Source organism: Zosterops lateralis, assembly GCF_965231275.1.
Source record: "Zosterops lateralis genome assembly, chromosome: 5".
In the NCBI taxonomy this organism is placed as follows: Eukaryota; Metazoa; Chordata; class Aves; order Passeriformes; family Zosteropidae; genus Zosterops; species Zosterops lateralis.
The window spans coordinates 29,755,663-29,777,353 of NC_139766.1; the positions used below are offsets into that span (position 1 = coordinate 29,755,663).

The window sequence follows — 21,691 nt, forward strand, 5'->3', positions numbered from 1 at the left end:
GAGAGTTAAATAGGATAAAGTGCTGATTAAGTAATGTATCAGAAATCCTGCTTCTTTCTTGTCAGGAAGCAGTCTGGAGATAAACCTCTTAGCCAAGACTCTACCTCTGTGTTACCTAGATAAGATCACAGAACATGGCAGGTTCGAGTCTCAAACTACAGTCCAAGCATATGCTTTTCTTTATCACTGATCTTCAGTCCTAAACTTGATATTCTTCCAACAAAATGTGATATTTCTTCTGAATGGAGACAAGTGAGTAAGGAAAATCATTTAAGTGCAAGAAGTCTGTTCCACAGGCTAGTGGGTCTTCAGTCTCAGCCCTGCCATTTGTTACAGTTGTGTGATTGTCCTAAGCTGTTGCTTTTCAGGGTGAGTAAACCATTCACTGGTATTTTATAGGACTTACTTTAAACCTGATCCAAATTCTGAGATTAGATGTCCCAAGAAAATAGATTTGTGGTCCAAGTCAAAGATACTTAGGTGTCTGAAAAAGAAATCAGCACTTTGTAAGTGGAGTGGTTAAGCAATAATTTTAGAGGATCTTACTCCAAAAATGTGCTGCTTGTATATTGACATAGCACTCCTGCTAATGTACTAACTAAAGCCTTAGATTATGTAAGCATCCAAGTGCTTCTGAACTTGTGTCTATGAGTAGTGTGATTTCTGCAGCTCTTGAGAAGAGTTAAATGTAAGTCATCACTGTTACCTTCTTGGCAAAATCCCATCTATTTTTGTGCTGTGTTGTTGTTTCTGATCCCTTTCTGAGGATCTAATTAACACTCAAGACTACACACAATTCTTTACAGAACTGGTTTTTTGTTGTTGTTTCTTGTGAACAGAGAAAGGCATGGATGACCAGACACCTGATGTTCTTGCTGTATTGGGCTAGTATCTTCTTTATACATTTTATAACAGCATGGGAGGACAGGCTTCTGTTCTCATCTGCCAGGTATTATGGTGCTTTGCTGTCACTGAACACTTTAGCCAGGTCATCTTCAGGGAATTTGCTAATACAAGTTCTGAACACTTCAGCTTTTCCTCTTACATTACTTTAGTGAGGAAATTTTCCAATTGACAACTTCTCCATGGAGTCTTTCTGATGGTAGTGGAGTAGAATCTACAAGAAAATGTCACTGTTCAATGCAACTTCAGTGTTTGTTGTTCAGGAATTTGAAAGTTAAGTTCTCTTTTCTCCCTTTCTCTTCTGATACCATTGTTACTATTCTTTGGATATTTTTCCCTTTTGTTGAGCCCCTTCTGCAGTCAAAACCCCATCCTCTGGAGAAGAAGCACAGATGTCTGTATCCAGTGATGGTGTATACTGGATTAGCTGCAGAAATGCTGTCACATCCAAGAATGTCCAGACTGTTTCTGGTCTTTAAGGGCCAACGTGCTGCTGGTTGGGGTGGTTTTTGAGGGGGTTGTTGTTTTATTTTTCTTCTCTTTTAGTCCTACGCTGGTTGTGCCTTCCCTGGTCTACTTTCCAGAAGACTAGGTAGAACACTGATAACACTCTATCAGAGTTAGGGGTTTTTGCTTCTAGCATGCTGGTAGTTCACTGTTAAACACATTCTTTACCTCACTTTTTGCTGAAATACAGAGGGTGGATTAAAATCCGGTTTCCCATAAAGGCCAAGCTGTTAGATGTATATTCTAAAGAGTTTTGAAATATGTCAAATGAACTTTAAAGCAATCTGGAATGACATGCTATGTACAGTGACATGTTTCTTGGGAGCTTTGCACAATGTCATGGTCAGGTGTTCTCCCAGTGGGAAAGTCAACTCAGTGAACAAGAAATAGAAGAGTAAGAAGATGGCTCTGGCTCTAATATTGCAGTAGTTTGGTGGGGGAGGAGGGGGGGGGGGGGGAGTGTACATTCTGTGTTGTAACTGCTAATTGAGTCTGGGGTTTACCTAATTTTAATACCTGATCTTACTTCTAAATCACAGGATGGGTCAGATTGGAAAGGTCCATACCTTGGTCTTTTTGTCAAACCTCCCTGCTCAAGCAGGGTCGTCCTAGAGCACATGGGACAAGATTGTGTCTAGATGGTTCTTGAGTATCTCCAGTGAGGGAGACTCCACAGCCTGTCTGGGGAACTTGTTTCAGTGCTCAGTCACCCACACAGTAAAGACCTTTGTCATAATCAGGTGGAACTTCCTGGGCATCAGTTTCTGCCATTTGCCTCTTGTGATATTGTTCTGCACCACCTAGAAAAGCCTGGCTCCATCCTTTTGACAACTTTTCCTTCAGATACTTAAGAGATATTGATGGGGTCCCCTCTCAGGTTTTGCCAGCCTAAACAGCTCCCTCAGCCTCTTCGCCTGAGTGAGTTGTTCCACTCATCTTTGTTGTCCTCTGCTGGACCCACTCCAGGAGCTCCATGTCTTCCTTTTTCTGAGGAACCCAAAACTATTCTTCCCCAGGTGCAGGGCCCTGCATTTGCCCTTTGTTGAATTTCAGAAAGTTCCTCTGCCGATCCCTCCACTCCATCGAGATTCTTCTGAAGGGCTGCACAGCACTCTGGGGTATTGGCTGCTCCTCTCAGCTTTGTGTCATCAGTGAACTTGCTGAGGAGTCAGTATGCCAGCCATCACTGCAAACAAGAGACTGTGATAAAGTCAGTTCTAAGCAGTATGTACTATAATTCTGTTGTTTGCTCTTTATACTCAAGCATCTTTGCCATTTAGGACCTGGACCAAATGCGGAAGGTAGAAATCTTACAGTTTTATACATGTCCAAGTTCTAACTCCTCCCTTCAAATACTAGAATAAATTTTTGTAAAACAGAGATTTAAGAGACCTTCAGGTAAAACTCAGTTAAAACTCTGGCAACAAAGTCAAGTATCACAGCCTTAATTATTTTGAACAGTAAATACTGTAATGTGTTAAAAATAAAGGCTTTAGTATTTTAATATATCTTGTATTCATCTAACTTACAGTTAGACATTGCAGGACTTTTTGAGGGGATACAGAATTGTGTTCTAAGCGGATGCAGTACAATACTCAAAGAAACTTTTTATCTACATGTGCAGTGGTTTGAGCTTTTCCTGTTTAACCGTTTCAACAGCAGTAATTCTTGGAGCTACCTTCACTAAAATGGGTTTTAAAAACCTGTATTGCATCTATGGCTTTTGAAAATGCCTTGTTTTAGTCAGATACCTGTAGACATCACATTTCTATGCAGTAATAAGCTATAAAGAGAGCCTATATTTCAATAATAATAGAATACCTCAGCATAAATAAACGTGTTTTATAGTCCTCAGAAAGGGAGTAAATTAATCTGAATAACCTTAGCAACAGACTTAGTCCTTGCCTGAATTCAGTTGTGTTTCTGATGGACCTATGAAGTTTCATTAGCTTCTTTACAATAATTATTTATATTACAAGACTAGTATATTTTATTTTAACATTTAACATGATTTGATTTGCTGGTTACAGGTGTTTTACTGGCAATTTAAATAATATAAGTAAATTTGAATGTTTATTTTATCCTCTTTTCATCGCACTCTTGCACTCTCTGAATTGAGAGTTTGCAGTACACTTGGCTCTAGATTTTCGGCATATTTTCGTGTGTCTTAGTACCATCATAAGTTGACCTGCTTCAAGCTCACCCAGCACATGTTCCTCCCTTCCCAGATGAATTGTCAGCTACTTACCTGTCCTTGGAGGATTTTTCAGTCGCTGTGGTGTTTACCTGTCCCTGCACTACAGTGTAAGGGTGACCAGCCAACCTAAAAGTTGCACTCAGCCTTCAGCCTGCGCCCAGAAGCAGTCCCTGGCCTTGGCTGTATTTGTGATCTTCTTGAGAACTCTTGTCTGCAGATCAGGGCAGTGTCCAGATAAAATCATTAAGTTAGCTGGTCAATAGTAATGGCATTCTTACTTTCATTGCAGAGGCTGTCCCCACTTTGTTGCTGTGATTTAATTGTTGGTTTGTGTCATTAAATATCTTTCACGCTGTGAACCCGTGCTGTGGCTTGCCTGTGTCTTCAAAGAACAGGTTCCCTGCCTTACTTGCTGATTTTACAAAGAGCTTTCCTTCCCTGCCTTCCTCCTTTTACTTTCTGTTTCTGCTTTTTTATTTTTAATGATATCGTGTTGTTGTGCCCTCCAACTAATTAATTTTATTTCTCAGCTTTTTAGAATCCATTACCAGTTTACCACATTTGTTTCTTGTATAGAGTTACCAATAAAAGCAGCCAGCAAATAGTTTTTCTTCTGTGCTTCAGATGATGATCTTTTGAAAAGAAGGCTTCAGCTGTTTGATCCCACTGCCTTCACTGTGCCTTAGATTCACATTCTGATAGTAAAGAGCAGCCTGAACTTAGTGATTCAGTTTAGTTACATTCATCTGTGTCCTATTTCAAATTACAGTGCACTTATTGCAGTGGGCCAAATTTGCAAAGATCTGCAGCAAGGATACAAGAAAACAATGTAGTTAATAAAGAAGTCTTTTCATCTTTTTTCTTTTTTTCTTCCCTAAAAAAAAATACAGGGATATAACATGCCTCATATAATTAACACAATTGATGAGAGTCTCAGGTTTTTTAGTTATCTGTTGTAGATTCCTCACAACTCTTAACTACTGGATTCAAGTACCAGAGTAGGGAAGATATAAGAATCCCTTGATCTCAGTGACAAAGTGACTCTAGATAAATGAAGAAATCTATCACAAAAATCAGGAAAGCAATCCTGTTTCATTCTCTGGTGTGAAATAACATTTAAGAACACCTAAGTGTTTATTTGAAGGTGTTTCTCATTAGCCTGATAATGCCACAAATACATACAGTAATGGAAGCAGTAGCAGTTAATGCAAAATTCCAAGGACTAAAAGACATGTCACAGAGGGCTGCTAAGTGAAGGCTTAATATAGAAGATGTTAGTACGTTAATATTTTAATTGCAAAGCCAGTTACAACGAGTTGCATAAGCAACACCAACACAGTGCTTTGAATTTACATATCTTGCTCTTCTGCATTTATTTCTAGACATGTCTAGTTGTACACAGTATCATCATATACAATTTTACATTTTAAAGATGTACAATAACATTGCCCATTTTCAAAAGATTTTTTTAGCAGAATATTTGAGTGTTTTCTTTTCATTGCTGACTTTGCAGCATGTTTCTTTATTTGAGAAAATCCATTCAAAGTTTCCTTTAATGCCATAAAGTTTACAGGGTATGTTTAAAATACAAAACACTTTTTAAAGTGCAGTTAAAATCAGGGGTTTAATTTAATACAAATTCATAAAGATTAAAAACCACAAGGCTAGATTCTCAACAGAATATAATTTATAGTTGTTTTTATTTGAATTGAGCTATAGTGATTTATCAAATTGAGGATCTGGCCTTTCCAATATAACATTAGGATAAACCTTGCTATTAAGTATTATTTGTTCAAAGACAGCAACTCCCTTCAGAGGATAGTAATAATACTGAAGTTTACCTATTCACTTTTAATAACATGTTTACAGAACAGAATAAAAAGCCATTCCAGAAAAGCAGACTGAATAATAAAATCTAATCATTCTAAATTGAGGTATATTTATATAATACAGTTCTTTTTGTAGATCTCTACTTGAAGGAGTAGTGTGAAATGCAATCAAAGTAAACTTCCATTCCTACCACTTTGCTCTATTAGAGTTCAATTCTGAAGTCTCCAAGCAGGTAAAAGCAGCCATATGAATTATATTTTTAACTGCTGGCTTGAAATAATATTAAGAAAAAAATAAACTTGAAAGAGTTGCAGCCTAATATGGCCAGTCACCTTTTTAGTGAGTTTCAAAACATTCCAAATTTTGAACATTTTTCAGTTGTTTACTTCTGAACTGCTGATTATGAAAACTATTAGTCCTGTTCTTAAAAATATCAGAGTTCTTAAATGAGATTAAACTTCCTGGTGAATGGTGAATCAGTCCTTTTTTTAAATTAGTATTGCAATGCTCTGTTCAGGTTGGCAAATACTAAAAGGGAAATTTTGTGTGAGGATAAAAATAACCAGTTAGTTATGGTTAGTTTATTTTGAACAACAAAATTTGGAAGAAATATTCTCTATGACAGTTCCTTTATGGGCACAGCTTTCATTTACTTATTAATTCAGAGTGATGTTTTTCTGTAAGTAATTTCTGTAAGTGATTTGATATTCCCTATTCTCTCCACTGTGTATGTGCCTCACTCCCACTCAAAACATTTTCAAGTAGGAAAATAGGCTGAAGAATTGGAGATTTTATCACCTTTAAAATTTTACCTTTAAATCTTATGTAGGTGGTTTGGAACAAGGGTAAGATATAAACAAACTTGATAACAAAACATAAAGAGGCAAGAGTAAACTGCCTCATGTACCTTTTGTTACAAAGGGGTGTTTTAGCACAAAGGCTGTGTGAGCATTGTTACATTCATTGAAGTTTTAGTCGCAGAAACTGGTTGGGAATTGAATACAAATACTGCATTCAGTTGCAGCAGCAACAACTGCTTATTAATGATTATTTTTTTTTCAGGACCAAAGCTTCATTTGTCCCCTGAGCCAGGGCATCCATTTGTTAGTTTTACTTTGCTGTAAAGGATTTTAGTAGGAGAATATGCAAAATAATTGTTTGAACCTCTTGTGAATAAGAAAGGAAAGAATATACATAATATGTCTGAAGGCAAATGAGCTCTACAAAAATAAGTTTTGACCACTTCACCAGTGAGGCTAACAGTAACACATCTTCAACTTTGTGTAGGGCAGTACTTTGGAATTTCATATCTTAGGAAAAGAAATATTATTCTGTCCAATAAATAATTATGGGAATGTACAAAATAAGGAATAATTATGTACAGAATTGATAAAACAACCACCAGGTTGGCTTAATGAAATATGACAGCAGATATTACCTTCCTTTAGTATTATGTCTTAAAATTAGTATTAGCTTGTTCTGCTTAGTACTTTACTTACACAATTGCACAGTTCCCTTTCTTTGGATTATTTCTTTAGGCCACAGACCATTTTCATTCTTCATCTGGTAAAAAGATGTCATTCCAGATCGTGTAAGACTTTATGTCATCTGGATCCTTGCTGCCTTGAAGGTATTTCAGCCTGCTAGAAAAACAGCCTCATCAGAGTCTTTGCCACTGTCTTCACTAGGCAAGCAGCCACCCCCACTTGGGGACCTACAGCTTAAGTCCTCCACACCAGACTCCTGATCACTGTTGGCTGAGAGGTCAGGATCAGAGCTTTTCAGGTTGTCCTGTGTCAAAATCAGGGCAGAATCTTCATCCCCTTGAGAAGGGCTCCGGGATGGGAATGATTTTAGATCATTGCTGTACTCCTGGGGAGTATTAGCTAAGCTGTTGTTGGAAGTATACAGTCCAATTTTTTTGCTTTGGTCCTGTTGCTTACTCTTGACTTTATTATTACCTGATTGTGATTTCTGAAGATTTGCCAGTCTCTGAAATAAAGGAAACAGGATATATCATGTGAACACATTTAGGGCCCAGAAATCCTCTTATATGTCCTTTGTTTTTTTTCTTTTTAAATAAACTTTCAGAGCCCAACCCACCCTTTAAAACTGACTATTTGCATTTATGGAGTATGAGAAGTATGCAATTTGTCACAAACCAATACAGCATTCTTCTAAGCTACAATTCCCTCTGAGTTATAAAAGGATTAAATTTACTTTCAGTAGTACTTGTACACCAACAGAGGTAAAATTTTATCCTTGAAGAAAAAAAGTCCACTTTTGTGTCTTAAATGCAAAACATTCACAATAATTTATCTGAGAACAAAAATGATCCCTGAACATCCTCATTCCAGAAAAGGGTGTAGGGGACTCGGCAGCATATGGAGCTGGGTTTCATTTATCATCAGTTACCAAGTCTGGAATATCAAGCTCAGCTGTTTATTACCTCTTGTAAGACTTCTAGCTCTTCTTCCAGCTGTTGAGTTTCTTCCTTCACTGCCATCAGATAATCAGTAACTGACTGACGAGGATGCAGCCCCTTTTCAAAGCGGTTGTACATACCACTCCAGAACCTGGAATCAATGGCAAAGTCAGTGTGTGTTTAAGTCTCATGAGGCTACTTCACCAAATGAAATTTTCCCATTTGGTGAAGTAGGCTCATGAGACTTAAAAGCACACTCTTTTCCCCCCCTCTCCCCCAGACAGATATTATCCTAAATGATCTGTCCATGCTTATTCATCATTAGAGTGCATACACCTAAGTTCATAGACTATTTAGTAGTAGTTTGTTTGCATATCCTCCATCCTGAAGGTACAACTCATAGGCAGCTGGACATAGGCAGCTCAGACTAATTCTGATACACAGTAGAGTGAAAGTTGAATGTAGTTTAGATCACAACTGAGAAAGGTTCACTGAATTCAAACTTTTGCAAGTATTTTTTGGTATTATTTTCTTGTTCTACACCATGGGCTTTAGAGCAATGGTACCTATAAAATAGCCGATGGTAAAGACAGTTTTTCATAATTCTGAATTATTCAACTTCCCATGAACTCAGCTTTGAAATTCTGTATTTCTCTGGTGCTCCTCCTGCCTTGCTGGCAATAGGGCCACAGGCAGGCCCTGAGTGTGTAACTAGTTCACCAGACAGGTTAAGTAGCTGAGCCCTGCTGTCTGCTGCAGCTGTCTGGCCAAGTAGCTGACAGATATTTTTGGAGCACGTGCATGGTGCTTGGTGGCTTATTATTCCTATCCAAATAGTATACTATTTAAATCACATTCCCCCTGAAGTTTATCATCTGATAACTCATGCTTGGAAATCTTTACGCACCCAAGTAATTAGATTAGAATCAACAGGATTACTGAGCCATTGGAGGATCTGCTGTATCAGTACTTCTTTTATAAATCCCACTATCCCAAAGAAGATGATTAATGACTATTTTTAAATTGTTTTAAAGTGGATGTGACCTGGTATAGTAGACATGGAAGAATTCAATTTCTGTCATTTACAACTTTTATTGGCTTTTTAACAGATGCTATTACTTGCAACTGGAAAACAAACCAATCAGTTTTACTTAAATGACAGTTTTAATGAATTTCTATTCAAGTTCTCCCAAAATTTGTTAAGTATAATAACACAATTAATTAACTCAATGTCAATAGTAAGATTTCTTAAGTATTATATTTTGAAAAAATATCAGGAAAAACTTAATTTCGTTTTACCTGATATAGCAACATACAGAAAGTCCAGGGTTTTTTTACAAAATACTTGTTTTAGCAATGAAATCATATGATTTCTTGAAAAGATCCTTTTTACTTTTGACATCAATTGATCCAAACTAACATCACAAAATCTTGGAATGGAAGAAGTTAAAGCAACTATAAATTTAGAAATAACAGATGAGAACAGGACTGAAAGAGGCACTTCTCAGTGGAAGAAGTGAGTAACCATGAAATTAGGACACAGAACTATCAATATAGCTTTAATCTTAAGCTTCTTTTCAGACTAATACTCTGTTGTGGAATGGTGCAGAGGTGTTGGCTGACTATGAGCACACAGGGAACAAACACACTGGATCTGAGACTGAATTTACTCTCTATAAACGGCCTTATAGAACAAGAAATACTTCTGTACAAATGAATTCTGTTCTGTAGTAACCTATGCTAATCCCCAGCAGCAAGTGATACTACCTACTTGTACAAGAAGTTGCATGGAGCTATCTGTGGGTGCAGGGTCCCTTGGCTTTGACTGTGGTCTGGCCTGTATAAAGGATTCAGGTAATCAGCACGATTTTTCCACAAGTGAGCCCACAATGAATACGTTCGTTCTTTGATTCTGAAAAACAACATGTTAAATAAAAATACATTAAACCTCTATTACAATTCAGGGATAGCTGAAGCTTAGATGCAGCATTCTTGTCCTCCATACTTCCAGTTTACAATCAGCTTCCTTAACAGAATTAGACTTAAGTTAGAAGAATAGAGAAACAGAGACCTATATTCCCTTGTTGGTCACTAAAAGCAAAATCTGATCCATTTCCCATAAAACAAAACCATGTAGAGTGAGTAGGTGGAGAGACTGGTTCCTTTTTGAGGTGGAGAGGATCTTTGCTTTCAGACTGATCTCTGCACCAAAGGGACCCTCACATTTAAAAGCACTCCTGCTGAGCTGCAATTTCTTACATAGTTAGGTCTTGGGTTGTGGTGATCTGTGAAGGTTTTGATTTTAAATGAACTGTGGCGCTGGGGCTGCTCTGCATTTCAGCAGTGAAAGGAGTGAAATGGCAGCAGCCAGCAGTAGCCAGTACCAGTCTCTCATTGCTACTGCTGACATGATCAGGCTGCTTGAGAAAAGCAATGGATATCATCATGTATTGAGGACCCAGGGCCCCGGGGAGCAGATCCAAACATGAGCACTGCCGCGAATGATGATGATGTCTTTCTTTGGGCCTCAGGGCAGGTAGATTAATTCACAAGTGCTTTGGGGCCAGACAGCAGAAGGACAGTCTGCTGACTGAGTCCTAGGGAGGGCTACCAGACAAAAAGGCTGGTCATAAGGAAGTACCTAAGAGAGCAGGACTAAAATGTCCTGACATGAGATCCAAAGACAGGTTAAAACACAGAGGGGCAGTAACTCTTAAACTGAGAACTTAACTAGAGTTGCTATCATTTTATCATTTTAGAGTTACAGGGCCAGCTTGCCTTGTATTTTGTCAGGGCTGCAGTAAAGGCAGACCCACATGGCTGAAGGCATAATGCCCCTGTCAATTTTCACTAATCCCTGTCTCGCACAGCATGGATTATGCTCCCAGCAGAGCCACACTGCAGAGGATCAACTCTTTTTGGTATTAATCTGTGTTGCCAGAAGACAACAGGCATCCTGTGCCTTATGAAACACATACATACAAACTGGAAAATGTCTGCCTGCTCAATACACCACCAGCTACAGACCCCATGCATAAATATGCTACTAAAGAAAACATTTTCATACTTCAGCTCTCTTCTCTCCTTCTGGCTGTTACACAGGAAATTCCCAAACTGGCAAGAATAGATATGATGCTGTATGTGGATGAGGAATCTTTCATTGAATTCAAAAGCACAAGGAAACTGTTCCATTAATTGCCAAACACATTCGATGAACTGGTCAATAACAGGCGATATCTCCTTTGGATCTCCATCTAAATTGCCATACCTGAAACAAGGCAAGATGCATCCAATTATAATCTGAATTCCTGCAAGAAAACTGAATTAACTCTAAGGAAAACAAACCCTTCACTTTTAGTGTGCAATTTACATCTTAGGCATTAATTTCTAAAATCTCAAATGCTACTATATTTTTACTTACAAAAATGATGCAATAATAATGAAGTAGAATGGAGGTAGAATTACCAAAAAAAGCCTCTGTTATTGGGTGTCTTGTTACATTACAGCTACAAAAGGCTAGCTGCTGCATAGCCATATTTTAATGCTATCCATATAAATTATACCCCAGTAACGTAAGTTATCAGAAAAATGGCTGCAATGACTTTAATGACAAAAGTGTGTCGTAAGACAGTCTCTAAATAGTAGATCATTCCCCAAATAAGAAAACATAGCAGGAGAGCGACATTATAACCTCAGTAGAAAATAGATTAAAGCTGCCCTCTTTTGGTGAAATTTCTAGGAAGTGGGAAATGTTTACATGCTACTATGACTGTCAACTGAACATGAAACTTTCTGTGTATAAAAATGCCTCTTGGAACCACTTGCAATGAAGAATAGGAGCCTGAAAACAAAAAACACACAGAAGTAAGAAGTATTTTTTAAGTCTACATAATAGGAAGAAGCATTTTCAATCCATTATCCTGCTTTGGCAGGGTTGGGGAATGTATGTGCACATGCCAACAGAGTAGAATTTCATAAACATCTAAAATTGAAATTTCTATTACTATCAGAGAAAACACAGCAATATTGCACAGCAAACCAAAGCTATCAGTGGTTGTTGCATTTCATAATACCTTTTACTACTGGTAATCGTAAACAACTGACAGTATCATATTAAATGTAGTAATTCCTACTGGAATTTCACAGGTGCTGTGAAGATGCGCAGATTTTCTGACTTTTGGTTTTTTAAACTATAACAAATTTATATTTAAACCAAGCAATATAATGGAGTTAAACACCAATATAAAAACTGGATGTTTAATTTTTACAGAAAATAAAAATAAAGTCATGAAAGAAAGAAAATGTGAAAATGTATCCATGTTTAAATATATTAAGTTCTTCAAACATTTTCATTACATTATAGCATTTACATTGGATCAATGTTCAAAATAACTTATCCAAATAAATGACTTTCCAATTTGCCTGACACTTCTGAGCATATTTTGCTGGCTTTTTTAGAACAGAGTGTAACAGGAAGAGTATATTTTATATAATAGATAACTCACAGACATACCTAAGATTAAGTAGTGCCTTGAAGACGTAGAAGTCCCTTTGTTGAACAGGGACTTATGTGGGAGACCTTGTCACTACTGGAAGATCTGCTGGAGTCTGAAGGGCTTTTGCAAGCCAAATACACCCTACTCACATGGACCTCCCAATGCTCATGGCAACTGCAAAGACCAGCATGCAGGATTCCCCTTAGGAGTTCTACAGTGTATATATAGAAATATTTCACTCAGACTTCTCCAGGCTGCTAAATTATGTAGTTGGAGAAAAGGGTATGGCAGTTTCCTGGGGCATTCTGTTGCTATGTTTTGTAAGGCAGCAAAGAAGTAAAACTGGAATGGCAGCAGATATAGACTACATAAAAATACACATACAGAGAGAGGAAAACCTTAGCACTGCCTTACCTGTGGTTAAATTTGTGACCAAAGGAAACCCAGTCTTTTTCAATTAACACCTAAAATGAGAATATTGCATTCAATGTTGTGGAGTGTAGCTGACATGTTGAAGCAGGCAGAAGGGTGGTGTAAACAAAGCAGTGTTGGAATCCCAGTTAATTCTTAGAATAAGCAGAAAAGTGGCAAGCAAGCAATCCTAAATAATTTTCAAAAGTAGCAGAAAAATATAATGAGTGATGTGCCAGCTCAGAGAAACAGCACTCTTCATGGATGCAGAGAAGGTGGCAGTATTTCAGCACAACTTCAAATATCTTGTTTCATTGCTTTCTAAAATAGAACTTACAAATGTATCACACATCTTTTTAACATGTGACCAGTAACTTGATAACCACTTCTAGATGCTTTACCAGTACTGATTGATGTGGGAAAGGAACAGATTTTCCAATATAGCTGCTCATTGCAATCTAATGTCTAGAAAACATATACTTCTGACGCTTAAAATTAAAAATTTTTAATTTTAATTTGTATTCATTGACCGCAAATGAATACAAATTCTTGCTTGCACAAAAGCTCTTCGGGCTGTGAGAAATTTTCTCAGTCACAGCTAGAAAAAAACCCAAACATAGGTGAACAACTGATCCCCACCTTGAGTAACATTTCATAGAGAAATTGGGACACTTTAACATAAACATATAGAAGCTTTCCTTCCTACTTAAAAAGACCAAACGAAACCAAACCAAAACAAGGGTATATTTTAGGACAGCTTATTTCCTATTTAAAACAAAGATATTCCTCTTAAGTGGTGCCATACTTCATTTACCCTGTGAAAGAACCTGCTTACCATGAATCCCTTCATAGTTCTGTAATATGGATCCAATAGAAGGCTTGCTATAGAGCAAACCTGGGCTGTCCTATCCCAGCCATCAGAGCAGTGAACAAGCACACTCACACCTTCCTCAGCCACAGCCTAAGGATACAGAAAAAGTCAGAAAGTTCACAGGCAGGGAGGAAGACAATGTTAAGAGAGAAGCAGTGAGACAAGAGCCACATAGAGAGTATTAATTTGGGAACTGGGAAAGGTCATTCATTTTTTACTCTACCACAGAGCTCTTAAATAAAGTTGAGTGTTATTCATCTCATTTGAAAATCAGTGTTATTCCTCTAATTTGAAAAGTTTAATTCACCCCAGGCTGTGCAATATGGTGGTTGAGAATTACCAGTTTATGCTCCACTACAGGAAGATGTGGGATTCACTTCAGTTACAATACATCAATCTGTCGGAGCAGACAACTACCTACAGCAGATTCAGATGCTCCAGCACATCTCATGACATCACATGCCACTAAAAGAATAGCCATGCTTGCCATATGGCTCTTAATATTTCATCATGACGGTAATGTCATTAAGGGTAATGTCTGCTTTCCATGCCATCACTAGCCTGGGCATTATTGCAGCACATTGCATTGCATTGAGGACATGCTGGAAAGGCTTGTGGGAAAGCCTTTGATAGTGGGAAACTTCCACCTCTAATAAGCAAGATTTTATCAGTATCTTTAATGTAATAACTGGGAAGAGAGGATTCCATTTTATACATAAACACATAAAGAAGAAATTGTACCGAGTTCTCCAGAGTCTTGTGTTGTATTATTTTTAGAACATGAGGGTTGGTGGTTGGTTTTTTAGTCCTAACGGTTTTGGCCTTTGTCATTTCTAAAGAGAATTAAATTTAGGGAGTAGAACATAAAGTAGGTTAGGAAAAATACTGTTAGAAAAAAAAAAATCCCATTTAGGTTAATTTTGGGCTTAATAGGGAATGAGGAATAATAATAAATTATCTATGTTTATCTCAAGAGACAAGTAAATTCTACCAAAATAGAACCCCTGTGGGCAGAAGACCAAGAACTGAGAACTGAAAACCGTACTAATAAGAATGGGTCAAAATGCATGTCTGAGAAGGCACTAGGCTAGCAAGTATATGCACAAAGGATAATAAGACTAGCCACTGGGGAAAAACTGGCAAAGCTAATGTAAATGACCTTATTTCTATGAGCTAATGAAAAGTAGTAGGGCTGGGAGTAATAATATGTGTATTTATTGCACAGTTGTTGTTCAGGTAAGAAACTACAGTTGCCTACTGAGAAGGAAGAAGCAATGCAAGAGAAACAAGCAGTTAGTGAGGAGGAAAAACCATGAAGTTTTATCTGTATAGCAGTAGGTCACGTGAATAAATAGGCCAATAAGAAATTGTCACCTCAGAAATAAGAATGGAAGCAGTAAAAGGTAGGGGGTAACAAAATTAACGCTACTGCTGGCAGACAAAAAATGTCTACATTAGTTTGTGGGGGGAGTAGGGGAAATAATTCTTATTAAAGCCAAAACTGTTTTCTGGAAGAGTTCTCAAGCATATAAAAGTAGAAGCTGCTAGAGAGTTTGGCCATGGTATACACAGGAGTTGGTTCAAGAGGTAAATTAGGTTGGTTGCCTGAAAACTCAGAGGGGATAACAGTATAGTAGTTATATATTGTGTACAACATAATGTATTATACATTATATGTAGCTATATGTATATATTACAACTACCACTTCCACAAAGAAAATGTCCAGAAACCTATGGAGGAGGCAGGGAAAAAGCCAATAACAATCACTGTTGGGGAGTAAAGGAAGGACATTCAAATGTCTGACATAACAAGACAGAGGCTAGTAGAGGCTTCAGTGCAAAAGAACACAAGCTTTTGTTTACTACTTTAGAAAAATGTCAACACAACAGCACCTAAGAATCACCTCCCCTCATACACAAAGCATTGCAAGATGGGCTTTTTCAGGTATAACATCACTGAAGAGATAACAGAAGTTATCCATAAGCAGAGAATTCGGTCCTCATTTTCAGTATCTGATTACTGCAAGTTTTGTTCTCATTTTACACACTTTACCTTTGCAATAAAAATGCCAGCATCCATAATGGCTTTGATGTGCTTCAGCCAGCCAGAATTTTCTAGGCCCCACAGGAAGTCGCTCATTGAAGGTGATTTTAGCTCACAAACTGCAAAATAAAATACATTTTAAATATATAGTGATTAGAGTCCCTTAAGCTTCATCGACTGTTCAGCCTTGGAGTTCTCTCTTTTTCAGATATTCACTATGTAAAACATGCATCCTTTGAAAAGAACTACTTCACAGCCAAATGTAACCTTTGAGAAACAGATATATTTAAGAAATGGGGCTGGGTCAAATTTCACCCAATATGTTGATTTAATTTAAAAAGAGAAGCTGTCATAAAGCCTATAGTAAACAAATCCAAATTCATCCTTCTATGAAGCATGTATTTTCCAAGATTTGTGTTTGGAGTGAAGTTTTCAAACCCCTGGGAGGAGTTCATGTATTTAATGATGAGGGCTTGGAAACAGAAAGCATTTGATTTCTGCTGTTGGACAGGCACACAGACACCTAAATGGTGCCACTGCCTCCTACTCCCAGCATCACCACAGATGATGGTGGTTGAGTTAAAGTGGTTCCACATTTCCACTCCACATTTCTCCATTCCTGAATTAAACCTTATTAAAGCTTCACTTGACTTTTTGGAGTAAAAAAGTATTCTAATGGTGAGGACAAGACATAATCCATCAAGGAAAATATTTTCCTGAAAATCTTCCGAGCTCTATTCCACATTTGAAGACAAAAATTACATTAGCTCAGTTTTTACTCTGTTTCTATTCTGCTGTATCCAAGTATCTATTTTTTAATAATAAAGAGTTTGTGGCATCAGAAGGAAAAAAGCAATCAAAATCTAAATAAGGTACCTCAATCTAGCATAAATACTTAATGAAATTTGGTGCAATCTATTTTCAACAGTAAAATGCTAAATTCACCCCATAAATATTTTTTTAACCCCATCTTCATTTTGATCCATGTCGAGTTATACTGTCTTTTAAGGAAAAAAGATATTAGCAGTGAAATTCATTTTCAGAGTATAGTGAAAAACATCATGGCTTTTACTGAGTTCATGTGTGATCTGTCAATTACTGATGTCTTAGTAAGCCTCTTGTGCTCTGGAAATCTTAAAAGACTCAGTTATTTATGGCCATTATTGAAACGTTGCGGAAAAAAATCTCACAACTATTATTAGTTGTTAGAGGGGTGTGTATTTATTGATGTTGAGATGCGTGGGGAATAATTTTACTAAAGACACACATACCCTTCTAGGGGATTTGCTTATACCATATCTGAACTATCTGACTGTCCGAACTCCATTTAGTTCAGAAGCAAAATGGCCTAATGTGTCTGTACAAAGTCTTGCAATGTTTATATGTAAGGCCCCTTCCAGATGGTTATTTTAAAAGTAATTTTTGGAGGATATTTATAAAGATGCAGAGATAGCAGCACTGAAAGCAAACAGCTTTTCACATGATTAATGTTCCTGTGCAGATGGAAGCATGACCAATTAGTGGCTTTTCCAGCATGACCAATTCTGGCTGAAGCTGCTGTCTCTGTTTACAAAAGCCCAAGGTAAGGCTGAAACAGTGCTTTGCTCATTCCCACTCCCAAATTGGAGTCAATATTTACTGACCACTCACTGAGCAAAGTTCATACTGTCCTAAATGCATACACTGTATATTTCACATGACTTTGGCAACCGATCTAGACCTTAATACTGAGTTCAATTATGAATTCAATTATGAGGCTTATCCTATGGGGGAAAGGTATTTCCCTCTCAGCAGAAAAGGTACCAAAATCTTTGAGAAATATGGCCTGCTTCATCCACTGTGTGTGCACAGGAAAATCAAGAGCCAACAGGCAGAGCTCTGAGAATTCCAGCAATGTGCCCATGCCCCAGGATGGGAGGAAGAAACAGGGCACATGTTGGAAACTGCCTCTTCCACCAGCAAAAGTACCAGGGGGGGTATGCTGGACTAGTCCCCCCGTTTCTGGCAGGACAGCCATAAGTAGAGGAAGGAATAGTTGCTGTGGGCCAAACCCACAGGTTTTCTTACTGGCTGATCTGTCCCAGAAGTCCAAGGATCAGAGGGCTGCTCCTACATCAGCAAGTGCTGCTCCTGGTATGAGGGGAGGAGAAGCTCATATTTGCTGTTTAAATACAGACAGGGAGCATGTGGGGCCACCAGCTCAGTGCACAGCACACGGGAGTCAGGTCTCAGCTGGATGTGCAGCACAGCCCACCCCACCCCAAAGGCCAAACAGCAGCCTCAGGCAGACCTTGGATCTTTATCAAGAAAAGGCCCTGTGTAATGTCCGTCTAATGTTTAAAATTATTTCAAGGAGGTGTGTGCACAGGATCAAAATTATCTCAAGGTTCTTCACATAGATCCATCTATAAATGGAGAAAAATAAAAATCCATACTATACTAAAGACAGTAGAGGAAAATGATTTTTTTTCTCTGAAAGGAAATTCCACCATGTCGAGATGCATTTTACTTGTGCAGTACAGTCAAATCTCAACATGTTTTGCATATTCTGAAAAAAAACCTTATTCTAAAAATTTAATCATTTTATAATCCTGGAATAATTTGCAAAAACCAACATTATGCCAGGTAGGTAAGTATATTTTAAAATAAGGTATATTGGCTTGAAATAAAGTCAGTAAATATGCAAAGCTGAAACCAATTTTTTACCTACTCAAAGAAAATATTGATATTTTTATAAGTATAAATTTATTTCCTCAGCTTTCCCCCAAAAATATTATTGTTATACATGTATTATAATAATATTATTTTCAATTCATAATTGAAATGAATACATTCCTAATATAAGTGCATTTTTCTAATGGAAAACTGAAGAATAATTTTTTTCAAACTCTTTCAGCATTGGAAGTTATTTAAAATTGTATATTGGAAATATTCTGCAGTCTGGCATGTGAAGATCCTTTGCCCTTCACTTCTGCTTAGCACCAGTAAATTGAATGAAACTGGCCTCGCATTTCAGCAACACACCTGGCCAACTATATCTTGATGTCCTCTTTTCATGCTGTATACTTCCAAGCAACAATACAGCTCACATTAAACTAAAATCAGTTTTCATCAGCTTCATTTGTCTTTTCAAAGGTGTTTATGCACCTTAGAAAATCTTACAACAGATCATGAGCGGCAGAACCCATTCTGTAAAGAGTAGTGTGATAATTTACTTAAGATTCATACAGGTACAATGATATTGCTATCTTATTTATCTATTCTTTTAATTACTTATATATTTTTATATTGATCTTGATAATACATCAGTAACTGATAATTGTTGATGTATTATCAAGGTATTCATTGATAAAAATTTAAAGCCATATTAAATGTGTGTTATCATCATCCTTGACTGTATTTTTGGTTCTAGATCTCTTTGTATGCTCAAGTCAGGTAAAAAAAATCTGAAAAACAGATTAAGAGACACATACAAATGGAAAAAGATAAAAACTACATAGCATCTGACATAAGGAAACTGAAGTGCACTAGTACACTGAAAGTCATAAGATTTTTCTTTTAAAAAGTCCTTAACTTTTCTGATTTCTAATCTTTTTCTGATTTCTAATCTTATCAGACAAGTTGCTACATGAGAGATTTCAACACAGCAAATATAAAACCCAGTAAAAAGGCAGAAGTTTTGACCATATGGCTTATTTAAAAATAGATGCTAAGAATTTGTGCCCTCCAAGCAGCCTGAAGTGTTAAATACATTAGAAATTACCTTGTTACATGCAAGTTTGGGCCATGGGCCATTCTCATGAACTTTTGGCTCAAAAATTATACACAGCACTGCCCATGCAGCCAGACTGGTTGCTTGCTATTTTAACTTTGATAGTCTTGAGCTGAACAAATAAAGGAACCTGTTTACCCAACCAGCCTCTCTCCTAGCCAAAAAAGACTTCCTAGTGAACAAAACATCTTTCTGTTTTCCCACCTGAGACCCTTAGACCAAGAAAACTCTCATGAAGAGAGGGGATGTTTTACCTGCATTACACTTTATGCTGGTTTCCATGAAGTGGTCTAATTTGAAAATAGACTATGGCTTTCCTATCATGGAAAATTTAAGCCCTTCTTAGATTTCAAATTTACATTTGCATGCACTCGATGGGAGACAGATGAAGATTAAAAGAGCATGGGTAGAGCATCAAATCAAGAATAAGATAGATGAAGCTGATTCAGGAGGTGATGGAAGTTGTTGATGTACATGAAGTAAGTACAGAGACATGGTGGAGTGACCACTTTCCTATTTGCTTGTTAAAAATCAACAAGCCATTCAGGGTCAAGGATGGCTTATTTATCCTTGCTCTTTTCCCAGATGGCCTCTAAACAGTTATGTACTGCAAATATGAAATGGCAGAACAACTTTGCTGGTTCATATATTGCTAAGCATTTATAAGGCAATTGTTATTAATTTCCAAGGGATATTGAAGGTGATGAATTGTTACACCCATTGACTGTGAATTTCCTTACTAGACCTGATGTGGTATGTTCTTTACAAGGTATGACTAAGTTTTTGTTAAAATTCACAGTCTAAAGTGCATGACTACCTTATATGAAAATCACACCACAGTTTTTCTGAGCTTTTAAAAAAAATCAATCTGTATTTTCCACTAGCCTCAAAGTCAGCTAAAAGGTTGTGGTTTTTTTTCATTTCAGCATCAAAATGTAAATTTCAAAAAAAGACATAGTAGCAGCAAGGTGCACGTAATTAAAATTCATTTTATCATTAAATGATATCTGCATTTCAGCCAGGAAACAAGGTGTTTTCACAATTAAGAAATCACCAATCAGTATTTGCCATGATGCTCCATTGCACAATTCACATTAGGCAGCAGGCAAGTTCCATTGTGTGCAGCTGCAAAAGGTAAAGATTGCTTTCCATACTCTTTTTCACTGCTGCTGATTTCAGAGCAGTAATTCTTATTTCTTTGACAGAAGGATCAATTCTTTCCTCTAGTTTCCAGTGAAGAGGAATATTACCTTCAAGCATTTTCTGCAGACTATTTCTCATAACATGGATGTTCTCAATGCCTATGAACTGAAACTTGATGTTGGAGTAGTTGTCTTCATTTTCATATCCCTTCCCTGCTGCTCTGTTTGCCATTGCGTTGAGCTGAAAAACATAGGGAAAATTAGATGAAAACCAGTAGCAGAATCTTTTCAAAGCAAACCTTGTGGTCTGCAGCAATAAATCAGAGGGGTTTAAGTCAGGCACAAATAGGAAGCATTTGTCACAAGGGGATATGAACTGGGGATCTGTTTACAGCCTGTTGTGGGGCACTGGGTTGCTGAGCCTCTGATATCCCTATTTCCCACAATTTGAGTGAAACTTCCTTAGTGAGGCTAAACACAAAACCCCCACAGCTTAGGCAGGATTCCTCTGCAAGAGCATAAAGGTTTTAATTTTAAAGAGCTGTTTTGATTTTATGTTGGAGCAGCATTGTGCTTACTAGCAGAGTGTACCCAGGAGGTGGCAGTGTCTCATCTGCCATGCCACCAGATCACAGCATGCACACACTGCACCGTTGCCCAAGTTTACTGTATTTTACTGCTCAAACCATCCAAAAACTAATACAGCTTACTTCTTTGAAGCTTGCAATAACGAAGAGGGGGCTGGAGTAGTTTTTCTTGATTTTATAGTAACTTGGTTCTTGTTATGTATATTTGAAATTTTAAAAAAAATATTTGAAATTGACAAATTGAAAATATTTGAATTGACAACATTACCACAAGTATTTTCATCTGCAATGCACTGCTATCAAAGGAATTGCTGTGCTTCAGCAAAAATACTTTCAGCTGGAAGTTGAAGTTTTGTCTTTGAATCTGTTACTTGCTTCCTGCCATGGGAAAGTTACTAAATTCTTTAGTTCAGTTTCCCCAAGCACAAAATTAAGGGTGAGGTTAATGTTTATTTTCCCCACTTTTGGAACCCTTGGGTGGGAAGGAAAACTGTCCACCAAGCTCC

At 37.4% G+C, this 21,691-nt stretch overlaps 1 protein-coding gene across 5 annotated transcripts in view; it reads right to left on the reverse strand.

The window, feature by feature from the left end:
* Positions 1–406: 406 nt before the first annotated feature.
* Positions 407–21,691, reverse strand: part of MTMR7 (myotubularin related protein 7) — a 47,338-nt gene continuing 26,053 nt past the window's right edge. For 2 of the 5 annotated variants that reach the window (XM_083861334.1, XM_083861333.1), the window contains exons 7-14: positions 20,707–20,839; positions 15,694–15,803; positions 13,605–13,730; positions 12,773–12,822; positions 10,930–11,130; positions 9,634–9,774; positions 7,887–8,013; positions 4,718–7,429 (exon numbers count right to left, since the gene is read on the reverse strand). In XM_083861334.1, coding sequence (XP_083717460.1) covers positions 7,073–7,429; positions 7,887–8,013; positions 9,634–9,774; positions 10,930–11,130; positions 12,773–12,822; positions 13,605–13,730; positions 15,694–15,803; positions 20,707–20,839 — 1,245 coding nt within the window. In that variant the 3' untranslated portion in view covers positions 4,718–7,072. Of the gene's footprint in view, positions 485–2,329; positions 2,611–4,717; positions 7,430–7,886; positions 8,014–9,633; positions 9,775–10,929; positions 11,131–12,772; positions 12,823–13,604; positions 13,731–15,693; positions 15,804–20,706; positions 20,840–21,691 lie in introns of those variants that run through there. The other 3 variants (XR_014590080.1, XR_014590081.1, XM_083861335.1) reach the window with 3 other exon arrangements.